Raw genomic sequence first — 12,810 nt, forward strand, 5'->3', positions numbered from 1 at the left:
GGGGGGGGGGGGGCGGTTCCGACGAACCTGAAACGAAAGGGCTGTTCAACCCTGGGGCGTCTTTCTCCATGTAAAGGCCACTCAGGTCTCTAGCAGTGGCTTCCTCACCACCACATACACCCTCTGGTGAAGACCTGACCCGTGTACTCACACTGTGCTGTGCACGTGGAGGCCTGTGGAAGCGTGGTGTGCGAAGTGTTGCTCTTGCCGCAGTCACTTGCATTTTAACCTGACCGGGGGAAGACCTGATTTCTTCAGGTTGAAATTATAGCCAAATGGGAAACATTTAAAGGAATGCTCTGAGGATGTGGAGAACATTCTTCCAGGCAGTCCTCCCAATCAAGCCATTGAACCCTCCACTTCCCCTCCCAGGTCATGGACCCATCTTCTGACCTTTCTTCTCTCTGAGATCTGAGGTAAAGCTGGGGAACACAAAGATAAACCTGAGACAAAAAACAGCGTTTCTGGTGCCATACCTCACATTTAACCCAACTCAGCTCAGCTCACTTGCCCCTATGTGGTCCCTGACCTTTTGTGCCACCTTTTCTCCATTCCACCATCCTGGTTCTGCCCCTGTCATCCTTTCTCATTTAAAAAAAAAAATTGTTTTTATTTATTCCTTTTACATCCTGGTCATAGCCCCCTCTCTCCTCTCCTCCCAGGCCCATACCCCCTCCCTGTTTCCCCTATCCTCCCTCCCCTACTCCTCTCCGGAGAAGGGGAATCACCCACTCACCCACCCACATATCATAGCATATCAAGTTGCATCAGGACTGAGTGCATCCTCTTGCCCTGTGGCCTGGTGAGGTAGCCCTACCAGGGGAAAGTCATCAAAAAGCAGGCAACAGAGTCCATGTCAGAGTCAAACCCTAGTCCCCTTACTAAGGGACCAATATGAGGACCAAGCTGCCCATCAACTACATTTGTGTAGGAGCCTAGGTCCAGTCCATGCATGGTCCTTGGTTGGTGCTTCAGTCTCTACATTTCCCCCTCCCCCCCTCCCTAGGGCCCTGATTAGATGTCTCTATTAGTCTTCTTGTAGAGCTCCTGTCCCCTCTGGCTCCCTGTGCTCTACCCAATGGTTGGTTGTGAAACAGCAGCTGTTGGAAACTCAGAGGACAGCTATGCTAGGCTCCTGTCTGTAAGCATAGCAGAGTATCGTTAATCATGTCAGGGCTTGACTGTCTCCCATGGGGTGAGTCTCAGGTTGGGCCAATCATTGGCTGGACATTCCCTCAATCTCTGCTCTGTTTTTGTCCCTGCCCATCTTGTAGGCAGGGTAAATTTTGCGTCAAAGTTTTTGTGGGTGGAATGGTGTTCCCCTCCCATCCCGGGGAGTCACGTATAGTCGGAGGGTGGTGTCTTCAGTCTCCTGTAGCTAGTTACCCCTGTAACTAGGAGTCTCAGCTGAAGTCACCTTCATATCCTCCCAGGAACCTACCCTGTCAGAGGCCAAGAGATCCCCCCAAGTAGAATTTAAGTCAATGAATATCTTCTTTTTCTTCATTTTAAAATGTAGAGGCAGATTATTAGCCAAATGAGCCATTCTCCTATACCCTGGGTGGGGACTGCTGCATCACTGGGCCTTTTAAAAACAAGAATATTTTAAAAGAAAAATTCACTTCCATCTCTACAGGTACCCATGTACCTGTGTGAACTCTGGGATACACAACTGTGCACACGCTCACATGTGGTTTGGATTTACAGCTGACAAGCTCCAGAGCACAGACAGCCACTCCAGAGAGGAGGTTGGAGAGGTGGAAAGCAGCCCAGTGAGCAAGGCAATTGCACGCCACCTGGGCATCGACATGACAGCAGAAGGCCGCCTGGCCAAGAATCGAAAGGGCATCGCCATTATCATCCACGGGACACCCGTGTCCGGTATGTGGCTATCCCCAGGGGAGCCTGTGGCCAGAGATGTCATGTCTTTTCCTTACGGATCTGTGGCAACATCCGCTGTGGTCAGGGCAGACCATAAGAGTTTCATCTGATGAACAGCATAACAATGGTCACGGGCACGTACCCAGGGGCCCTGCCTCCAAAAAGAGAGAGACAGAAAGACAGACAGACACACAGAGAGAGAGAGAGAGAGAGAGAGAGAGAGAGAGAGAGAGAACTAAACATTTTATGTCTATTTTAACACAGTTAGAAAAACAGTGTCATATGAGTGTGTTACAATAAAGACAAAGACAGGGCTGGACAGATGATTTGGTCCTTAGAGTGCTTGTGGGACAAACATGAGAACCTGAGTTTGGACCCTCAGAGCCCACGGAAAAGCTGAGAGCAGTGGTTTGTGCCTCTAGCCCCACTGCTGGGGGTGGTCAAAGGCAGACAGATCCCAGCAGCTCATCTCAGCCAGTCTAGATGAAATGGTTAGTTCCGTAAAGGACCCTGACTTTAAAAGTAAGAGGGAGAAGCCATCAAAGAAAGATACCCTTCCTGCCATCAAACTGTGACCTCCACACATGCCAGCATGGGTGTCCATATATGCAGATACCACACACAAACACACATTTTAAGAAAAGTTATTCATGATCTGTCATTTTCCATGAGGAGGAAGTGTTAAGCTTATGATTTATAATTTGTATCTGTTGCCTATTGCTTATATAACAGCCACAAATTTAGTGGCTTGAAGAGGCAAATATTTACCCTCTAAAACAGTCCTGTGGTCCCTAAGTCTTAAGAGGGGCAGCAGGGCCATGTTACCTTTGGGAGGCACTACTGGACAGCCTGTTTTCTTGACTTTTCTAGCTTCTACAAACGTCCACATTTCTGGCTGAGGGCGTACCCCATCTTCAGAGCTGGCAGCTCAGGCTCCTCCAGCATCTTGCTGTCAAATCGCCACCTCTGACTCCTGCCTTCTTCTCCTAGGGACCCCTGTAATGACATTGGGGCCACTCTGAAAACACTCACAGCTCATGGTAGAATCACACCTGCAAAATATCACCCTTTGCATTCAATGGAACGTGTTTACAGGGCCCAGAGACAGGAACGTCTGCATTTTAGGGTTTATAATTCAGCATCCTGTGTAACCTGCCCCTTCCCTCTCTCCCTTCTTTCTCCCTTCATCCCTCATTTTCTTTCTTTCTTTCTTTCTTTCTTTCTTTCTTTCTTTCTTTCTTTCTTTCTTTCTTTCTTAGACTCTAGTTGAGGCTGGCCTCATACTTCCTGTAGAGCTGAGGATGACTTTAACTCCTGAGCCTTCTACATCCACCTCTGAAGAGCTGGGGTTACAGATGTACCACCACGCCCAGTCTATATGGTACTTGAGGGTTAGATCCAGGGCTTCATGATACTAGGCAAGCACTCTTCCAGCTGAGTCACATCCCCAGACCCCCATTTTGGTTTTTTTTATTTATTGTGTTTTTATTTATTTTACATGTATGACTATCTTGCCTGAGTGTATATGTGTACCACATGTGTACCTGGTGTTCACAGAGGGTAGAAGAGGGTTCCAGATCCCCTGGAATTGGAGTTACAGATTGTGACTTCCATTAGAGTTACAGGTTGTGAGCTGCCATGTGGGTGTTTGTAGTAAGGTTATTATGTAACTCAAATGCTGATTTCTATTACCCCCCCCCCATATCCAGTTGCAATCCTTGTTCTGAGAATCTCTTGTCTCACTGTTGTGTAAAAACTGCTTCCCAATTGTCCCCTGATATGCCAGTAAAGCAGCTTACAGCCAATCACTGAGCAGGGAAGAGAATAAGGCTGAACTTCCTGCCAGCCAGGAGAGGAAGAGTTAGAAGAGAAATTAGGAGATTCAGCCCGGGGTAGAGAGGTCCAGGCGAGAGAGCTCAGCAGGAAAGCTACAAAGTGCACGTATCTCTGGGATATATATTGTGAAGATGCCAAATTAGCCTAAAGAGTTAAGAATAAGTAATAACTGCTCAGTTATTGTGTTGTGAAGCTTATTATTAAACAGATATAAGAGAGTGTCAATTATTTGTGTGATAGCCAGGTTAAGAGAGAAACTGAGAAACAAATACAGTTTTATAAAAATAACTATGAAAGATGTTGGGAAAAGAAACTTCTCTTTTACTAGAGCAACCAGTGCCCTGAACTAAGATATCTCTCCAATCCATCATTTATTTTTATGAAAAATATCAATAACAAGGTTAAATGTGCAAACAGGTATAGGGCAACTCTAGTGTCTCTATATGAGTGTATTCTAGATCCTTTTTCTTGGCTTTTAGCTGTTCTTACTTTCTCATGAAAGTAGATTAAAACAAGAAAAACCAAGTAAGCACAGGTTACTCTTGAAACCAAATGTGTCTTCCTGTTAAAATCAGAAACAGTGGGGACTACACAGGACTTCAGAGATCATCTGGTACAATCTGTTTGTCAACCTGAGGAGAAAAGCCTAGCGAGGGTGTTGGTTGTTGTACCACTGTGTCTCAGTGGCATGGTTAGGAATGGATCCATAGCTCTGACTCACGGCACAATGCTGCTTCATCTCTGCTGCAGCTTTCTCTGGCCACTTAAGAGACTTGGAGGTGAAGCACTCAGAAATCACTCCATGGGGTCCTTTGTTCTACAGACTTCTGTCCAGGATACTGAGCCTGTGATAATCATGAGAGCCAATGCTCTGACTGTTTTTACAGGAAAAACAACCAATGCCATCAGCATAGCCAAATATTACAGTGCAGCCTGCCTGAACATTGACTCCGTTGTCTTAGAAGCCATGTCTGACAGCAACAACATTCCAGGGATTCGGGCCCGGGAGCTGTGCATTAGAGCTGCCATAGAGCAGTCCATGAAGGAAGCAGACGAGTCAGGTAAGACACATTCTGTGTGTGTGTGTGTGTGTGTGTGTGTGTGTGTGTGTGTGTGTGTGTGTAAGGGCAAAGTCAGAGGACAACCTTGGGTGTGCTGCTTGAGGAGCTACTCACCTGGTTTATTGAGATGGAGTCTCTCATTGGTCTGCAGCTCACTGGTTAGGCTAGGCTAGCTGGTCAGTGAGACCCAAGAAGCCATCTGTTCTGTTTCTTTTCCTCAGCCCTGGGGTTACAAGATCATGCTAGCACACCAGGCTTCTTATGTGGGTTCTGGGGATTGAACTCAGGTCCTCATGCTTGCATACATAGCACTTTACCAAATAATCTATCACCCCAGGCCCTTCTTGGCTTTTTTTTTTTTTTTTTTTTTTTTTTTTTGTCAAATAATGAGTAATGGTACCCTTACTGATAAGACCATTTCTTTATGCATCACACTGAGTTTCCTCTCCTGGAGCCTAGTTGAAGACTGATGTGTGACATGTGGCCAGTTTCTCCCAAGCATTCTCTTCACCTAGCATGCATGCAGAGGTGTCATTCCACGCCCCTTGCAAGCGTGTGATTGACACAGTGGAAAACAGGACCATGAGAGACACAGCCCATATTACGGTTGGGTTGACACTTGGAGGGGAGGCAAAGATGAGTTCATTTGGCACAGAGGAAAATACCACAACCATAGAAGCTTTGGTTTCTGTGAGAGGATGTTTGAGAATAGATGGTTTCAACAAAGGAGACTTGGGAAAGTCTTCATGGAAATGGGCTTTGGGCAATCAGGTGAATATTAACAGGCAAAACAGAGACAAGGTCATGACCAAGAAACCAGGGAGGTTGATAGTAAATCAGAGGTGGGAAGGCTGTTTGTATGAAGGATCAACTGTAATTAGCTTTGATTAGGGATCTGAATTTTATTGAATAAAAAGAATAATTGGGAGTGGCTATGGTCTGTCTCCCAGATGTCCAAAGGCAATAGTAGGAAAATAGCTCTTATAATGTAGAAGAAGCAATAGAAAAGCAGGGGGAAATGTCCTCGGTCCAGCTGGTGCTGTGTCTGCATACATGGTAGAGAACTGAATGAGCAGGGATGTTCAGGGATGAGCACAGACTTTTAGCCAGAAAAACTAGGAAAACTGTATCATTGACTGTGAAAGGAATCCTGGGAGGAGAATGAAACAAAAAAAATGGATTGAACTTTTGGATCTCATCACAGAGAAGCCTGTTATGGTCTTCCCATTACAAGCCAAGAATCCTGACTCCATCTAGTCATCTGAGAACCACAGGTCATGAAAGAAGTTACATAAGAAAAAATATTTAAAAAATAAAAATTTAATAAAAAAAATATTGAGTTTGAAGCAGGGGACCTTATTAGACCTGGATCCTTTCTCTTTACTAACAACATGACACAGTTCCTCACTGTACCCCATACCTGCTAGTTAATCAACTTTCAGTCCCTCTGCTGGGTAAATAAGAGAAACAGCTCTTCAGGGAAAATCCCAGACTATGTCATAATTCTAACTCTCTTAGATGTTCTCTGTCTCTGACAAACAAGTGATCCATGTGATTGATTATGTTAGCATCCTGGTGAAATGATGAATTTAAGCCCCTGAACTGAATACCCATCAAACTGAAGATAGAGCTGAGGGAGTCTGTCAAAGAAGTGAGAGCTGCAGATGATGGAATTGGCCCAGAATGGTCCAAAAGGAGAAGGGAAATGTTAGGAGGAAGTGTTAGAAGAGGAGAAGCTAGGGGTCACTTAGGTGGGATTGCGGTCCCAAAGGCAGGGACTCAGCAGGGCAGGCACTAGGGAAGAGGAGGAGAAAGCCTTGCAACTTCAGGAAAAGTGAGAGGCAAGCCTTTCTCGCGTTCTGCCTTCTTTCTCCGGAGCCCTCTGCTCTAACTAACATACTATTCTCATCTCATTTATTTCATTTTGTTGTCTGTCCCCACTGTTCTCGCTACAGAAGCTTCCAGGGCAGGGACTGTGTTCATTTTCCTCACTTACGTATTCACAGCATAGAGTTGACGCATCACGGGAGCCTCGGTAGAAGGATTGGGTCCTAACCAGCATTTGCTGTCTGCTCCAGTCAGCAGGCTGGGATGGAATAGCTGAATCTAAGCCTGCCTATGCCAAGCAAAAGTCACTAGCCACAGGAAGTGACTGCACGCCTCAACTGTGGCTAGTTCAAAGCTCGGTGAGCCGTGAGAACACAGTACACACTAGGCCGCTGAAGACACACTGTGAGCAGAGTACACAGCACAGCATCAGTTTTTGTCCTTGGCTCAGACATGGACCTACCCATTTTCACATAATAGGTTAAGTGAAATGTACCGTTTCAGTTGGTTTTTTACTTTTATGAGGCCACCGTATTTTTTTTAATTATATACATTATTGTGACTGTGGTGATTTGGACTGCTAGACAGGGGAGAGGAAAGAAACAAGTAAGAAGAAAGGAAAATAGGGGGAGAAAGGGAAAGAAGAAAGGTCATTTGTTGAAATGCAAACTTTTGCTAAGATTGTATCTAGAAGTTGTTAGTGAAATAAGAAGGGCACAATGGACAAGAAACAGCTAGAGGCACATGGCCATTGTAAAGAGATTGTATGGTCAGTGAAGAACAGGTGCGGGCAGGGGAGCCAGAGTCCACAGTGAAAAGAAGTCAAGACTGAGGTGAGATACTAGCGGCCAGTGCTTCTGAGGAAGTGGGGTCGAGCAGAGCAGAGGTGTCAGGTGAAGGGCCTGGTGAGCAGAAGACTAGCATGTTCCAGAACAGCTGCAGAACTCAGCTGTGGCTGGCCCTGTGGGGGTTTCAGCTTCTCTAGTGCCCCGGCAGGTGCGATATGGCTTCTCTGTACATATCCCAAATCTTGGGAGAGGGAAGGAGGGAGTTGCAGGAAACAGTACACCAGAGTGAACTGTAGCTACAAGGGAAGTCTGGAGAGTTCTATGCTGACAGGAACACTGAGTCTGAGTTCCCCCAAGACCTAGAGAATGATGGATGCTACTTAGCTTAGAAGAGAAATGACGTGTTCTCCACCCCCGGTCTCCTTCGGGGGTGCCTAGTCCATCTTCGAAGACAGAATCCCAGGGATTACAATGTGCCAGGGCAAATATGTCAGGCAAGGGATCCATCAGAAGACTCTGAGGCTCAGGGGACACAAAGGCTCTCCAGGAAGAGCTGCTCTAAGTGCATTCTAAATAACTAAAGTTTTAGGAAGTATCTCGGGAGGGAGATGAGAGGGTAGCAATCTTCTTGGAAAGGGAGTCAGGAACTAAAGAAGAAATTAGCCGTGTGAATGAAGGTCCTGTCCACTAACAATGACACACTTCTTGCTAAACTCACTCATCATCTGAGTTGGCTCTGCTGAGGGCAGGAGGAACCCTGGCCCACCTCTTCCTTGGCCTTGCCACTCCTCAAAACCTCAGAAGGTAAAGTGTCAGATTGCTAAGACAAGGCCTTAGTGCACAAGCAACTTAAATTCTTGGCCTCTGGGCTGGGAAAGAAAATGAGCACAGACCATTGCAGGAGCTGTTGAAAGAATGGGCAATGTGGTAGTTTGAATGAGAAATGGCCCTCATAGCTCAAATATTAGAACACTTGGTCTTCAATTGGTGGCCACCAAAATAAACACTTTGTCTATAAGTTGCCTTGGTCATAGAATTTTTGTCACAACAATAAAAAAGCAACTAATGCAGGCAGAAAAGAGTATGGAACCCCAAGAGAGCCATCATCCAATTCTGGGTGGGTGGAGCTTCTCCTTCCAACCCAAGTCAGTCAGCCACATGTGAAGATGGTTCAGTATTCTAAAGAGTAACAGGAGCTTCAGCATACTGTCCTACATAAGTTAACTTTTACTAAAACTTCACCTTCTCCTAACAGCTCAGGAGTCTTCAACAACAACCCAAAATATTGGGATACCAATACGGCTAAGCACCGAGAACTTGGGCAGGTATACCTCAGACCTTACTCTAACAAACCAGGATTCCAAACCCTCGAAGAGTATTCGTGGAAGCGTATTGCTCACGAAAGGCAAGGCGGATAGCCACTTTTCTGGGTCTCAGAAGCAGCATCACCAGCACCCATCTGAAACACAACAGGTGCGCAGGGACCCCTGGGAAGAGGGCTGGGGTCCTTCCTTCTCCTCCTCAGCATCCTGCAGCCAGGCCAGCACCCTCTGCTCCCGTGGCTGCCCTTCCCAGACAGCGCCACCTGGGAAGTCACCTGGTACCCAGCAAGTACTTTTCTGTTGTTGGCACTGAGTTGGGTGCCAGAGGGGTAAAGGTAATGAAACCAAGGTCTCACGCTCAAGTTGCACTGGTAGAGAGTCTTCTGAGAAAGGTGAGCATGGTTGCAAATGATCTGAAATAAAATGGTGACAGAAGATAGCTACAGAAGAAATTTAGTTGGACCATGGAAAATGGCCAGCAGTCAACTATCTCCAATGTCTCAAATCATTACTAAAGGAATATAAAGGATTGGATCACTAATGTAAGTGGGGCAGGGTTGTAGGAACAGTCATAAGTCATAAAGAAATCACATGGCTTGAGCCACGTGCTGAGGGATTCAAAGAGCCATCTTTGTCAAAACAAACAAACAAAAAAAGCAGTGATGAAGGCAGAGGCGTAAGACGTAGATAAAGTAGTCAAGTGAATGTAAGCCCTAAGTTATGAGCAGAAGGGGTGAAAAGCATTGTCGGAGAGCAAGGCCAAGAGCAATGGGATCTTTTATCTCCACCTTCTCTCTAAGTATGTTTTATAACTGTAATATCTTGCAAATTGGAATCACTCTGCGAGATAACTTTCCTGATGACTTATTCTGGCGAGTAGTTGGTCCCACAGGGACCTCCAGTCCTCACTCTCTCTGCACACTGCCCACCTCACTGTCCTTTCTCTTCCAGCTGCAGCCCATGGTCCACCACTGTGGACACTCCCTTGTGCCTTCTCCTTTATCAGAGTCTCCAGGCAATCCCCAGCCCCAGGCTCAATTCCATCCAGAACAAACTGATCATGGCTGGAAAAATTACTTTTCTCTCCTCAATAGCCTTCATTTAAATTTAACACCATGGTCTCCCCTAGCAAATTTGCCCTTCCTTTGAAATTACCTTTCTCCGGCCCTCCCCACTCTCCTGACCTCCAAGCCCCTCTACTCTTCTTCATCCTCAGATGACATTCTGTCTGCTAATCTCAGAAGACAATGACCCCATCCTCTCCCACATCTCCCACCTCTTCCCTAGTCCACTCCCTTCTCTGCCTGCCCGTGGCAGAACCCCTGCCCCTGCTCTCATTCTGAGCTGATCTCTCTCCCTGTACGCTGGTCTCCATCCCTTTTTCTCTTACTCAACTCAGGCGTTAAACTCATAATCTTTGCACTCCGATCTTTCTTTGTGTCATGTCCTTCCTTTTTTTTTTTTAAACACGACCTTGCATCCCCCTCCCGCTCTCCACTCATCCTTCACATCCCCTTCAGTGTAGTTCCTCCAAAGAACGGCTGCAAAGACTGCCTCCTCTGTGGGGGGTGCCCCAAGTCTCCTTCACCAGTCCGCTTGAGACATCCATCTCCCACCTACACTCCACCAACCCCACTGCTTACCAGGTTCCGTACACACTGAGCTCCCAAATCGTCTCTCTCACCCTGAGCTAGCCTTCAGGTCCCTCACAGAAAGACCTTTCTTTTGAGCTTGTCTCGCTCTGTCCCCTCACCCAGCTCATATGATCTTCTCATCACAGCCATCCTCCACCCCCATCGCTGCTCTTCATTCCCTAGCCTGGTCACCTTCCCGTCACACTCCCTGCTGCCATGAATATTGCACATTCCTGTATCAAGTGCTCAGTTTCTATGTCTCTCCCACAAGAATGTTAAGGGCCACCTAGGCAGCACCATTGTTAGTCCTGTGTTTTGTTGGACCCCTAGTCCACGAGGAGGGCCTGATGCATGATGGGAGCTCGGTAAGTTGAATGAATGGGCAGTCAAATACAGTTCAGGACACAAAGAGCCACCCACAATAATTCTTGAAGCTACCAGCCATTCTTGAGAGAAAATAGGAATCCTGCCTTTTAAAATACAGTCCTGGTTTATAAATAAGGAGCCTATGGGCGCTGTATGATTTTTTTTCTAGAGGCTGCATGGCTTGTAAGTATAGTTGTTGAAACATAAAGCTGCATTCTGACTCCTGACCCTTCTCCCGCTCACAGGTTTCCTCCAGCCCTCTCACGGCGCCCGCCCAGCGGCGGCTCAGTGTCAGCGCCAGTGTCGCGGGTGAGACGGGGCTGTTGAGCTGCATTCTCCCAGAAGACCTTCTCATTCAGATCCTGGCTGAGCGGATACAGGTGCACGCACACACACACACACACACACACACACACACACACACACACACACAGCCTACCACACTTAGAGCTGAGATGCTAGGCCATCAGTCATCCCCAGCAGCTCAGAGCCCACAGGTCTCAGAGGAAAAGTGGCTGCTTCGCCCTCAACAGCCACTTACCTGACCTTTTGTCAGCTCTTGCCCATGACCCCTGCCTTAACCTCCAGTCCGAAGCCACTCTTCTTTTTAAAGAACCAGGGAGCAGAAGATGATGCCTCAAAGAAATAAAGCAGGAAGAGTGATGTGTTTAAAGGTATAGCGTAGGCAGCTAAAGTCAGAACTTCACTGGCATGGTGGCATCCACCTGGAACCCCAGCACTCGGGAAGGGTGGGCAGGGGGTTGTGGATTTGAGAGCAGGCTGGATTGTCTCAAAAATAAAACATGGGTCTCTATAAATTGCTGTTAAAAAAAAACATTTTCAGAGTGTTATGTGAAAAAGATTAGTATGCAAAGCAAAATTACATTTTATGTATTTGAAAATAATGTCATATTCACCGAAAAGAAATCCTGCAGCGCCAGTTAAGTGCTGAGTCTCTGGCGGGTAGGTGTGTGGATGTTATGTCTCCTTTTATCTTTCTCAGCTCTTTTTAAAGACATACTGCTTTTAAGGTCAAACCCAATATGATTTGTTTTCTTTTTAAGAACAAGTGGATATTAGACATACAATATAGGATAAACATACTAAAATCTGTACACCTAAAGAAGCTAAACAAGAAGGAGAACCCTGGGTAGGAGGATCTATCCTCACTCAGAAACACAAACAGAGTGGATATTGGAAGAGGAAAAAGACAGGGAACAGGTCAGGAGGCTATCACAGAAGGCCTCTGAAAGGCTCTACCCAACAGAGTATTAAAGCACATGCTGAGACTCATGGCCAAACTTTGAGCAGAGTGCAGGGAATCTTATGAAAGAAGGGGAACATGAAAGACCCGAAGGAGGCAGGAGCTCCACAAGGAGAGTAACAGAACCAAAAATTCTGGGCACAGGGGTCTTTTGTGAGACTGATACTCCAACCAAGGACCATTAATGGATGATATAACCTAGATAACGTAGGAACCCCTGCACAGATGCAGCCATGGCAGTTCAGTGTCCAAGTGGGTGTCCTTATAAGGGGAACAGGTGCTGTCTCTGACATGAACTCAGTGGCTGACTCTTTGATCAACTCCCTCTGAGTGGGGAACAGCCTTAGCAGGCCACAAAAGAAGACAATGCAGCCAGTCCTGAGGGGACCTGATAGACTAGGGTCAGAGGGAAGGGGAGGAGGACCTCCCTTATCAGTGGACTGGGGAGGGACATGGGAGGAGAAGAGGGAGGGAGGGTGGGGTTGGGAGGGGATGAGAGAGGGGGCTACAGGTGAGATACCAAGTGAATAAACCGGAATTAATAAAAATAAATAACTTTTTAAAATAACGTGGGGTACTGGCACTGCAGCTCAGTGGAAGAGTGCCTGCCTGACTTGCTCAAGTTTGATCTCCAGCACCGCATGGGCACATGAAAAAAAATGTGCAAAACCACTCTGCAGTCGTGACCAGCTAGAGCTAGGAGCTCCCTAGGTTTTCTTTAGTTTCTCACACTAGGACACTGTGAAGTGCACATTTTGTCATGGGTCTGTGTGTATAGGGTGTATGTGTGTGTGTGTGTGTGTGTGTGTGTGTGTGTGTGTGTGTGTGTGT

General features: G+C 46.6%; 1 protein-coding gene across 1 annotated transcript in view; it reads left to right on the forward strand.

Moving 5' to 3' along the window:
* Nucleotides 1–12,810, forward strand: part of Hydin (HYDIN axonemal central pair apparatus protein) — a 352,204-nt gene that overhangs the window by 235,937 nt on the left and 103,457 nt on the right. The window contains exons 38-41 of the mRNA XM_055621008.1: nt 1,708–1,881; nt 4,605–4,778; nt 8,649–8,866; nt 10,961–11,095. Coding sequence (XP_055476983.1) covers nt 1,708–1,881; nt 4,605–4,778; nt 8,649–8,866; nt 10,961–11,095 — 701 coding nt within the window. The remainder of the gene's footprint in view (nt 1–1,707; nt 1,882–4,604; nt 4,779–8,648; nt 8,867–10,960; nt 11,096–12,810) is intronic.

This window comes from Psammomys obesus, unplaced genomic scaffold (assembly GCF_907164565.1).
Source record: "Psammomys obesus unplaced genomic scaffold, mPsaObe1.curated_primary_1811, whole genome shotgun sequence".
Lineage (NCBI taxonomy): Eukaryota > Metazoa > Chordata > Mammalia > Rodentia > Muridae > Psammomys > Psammomys obesus.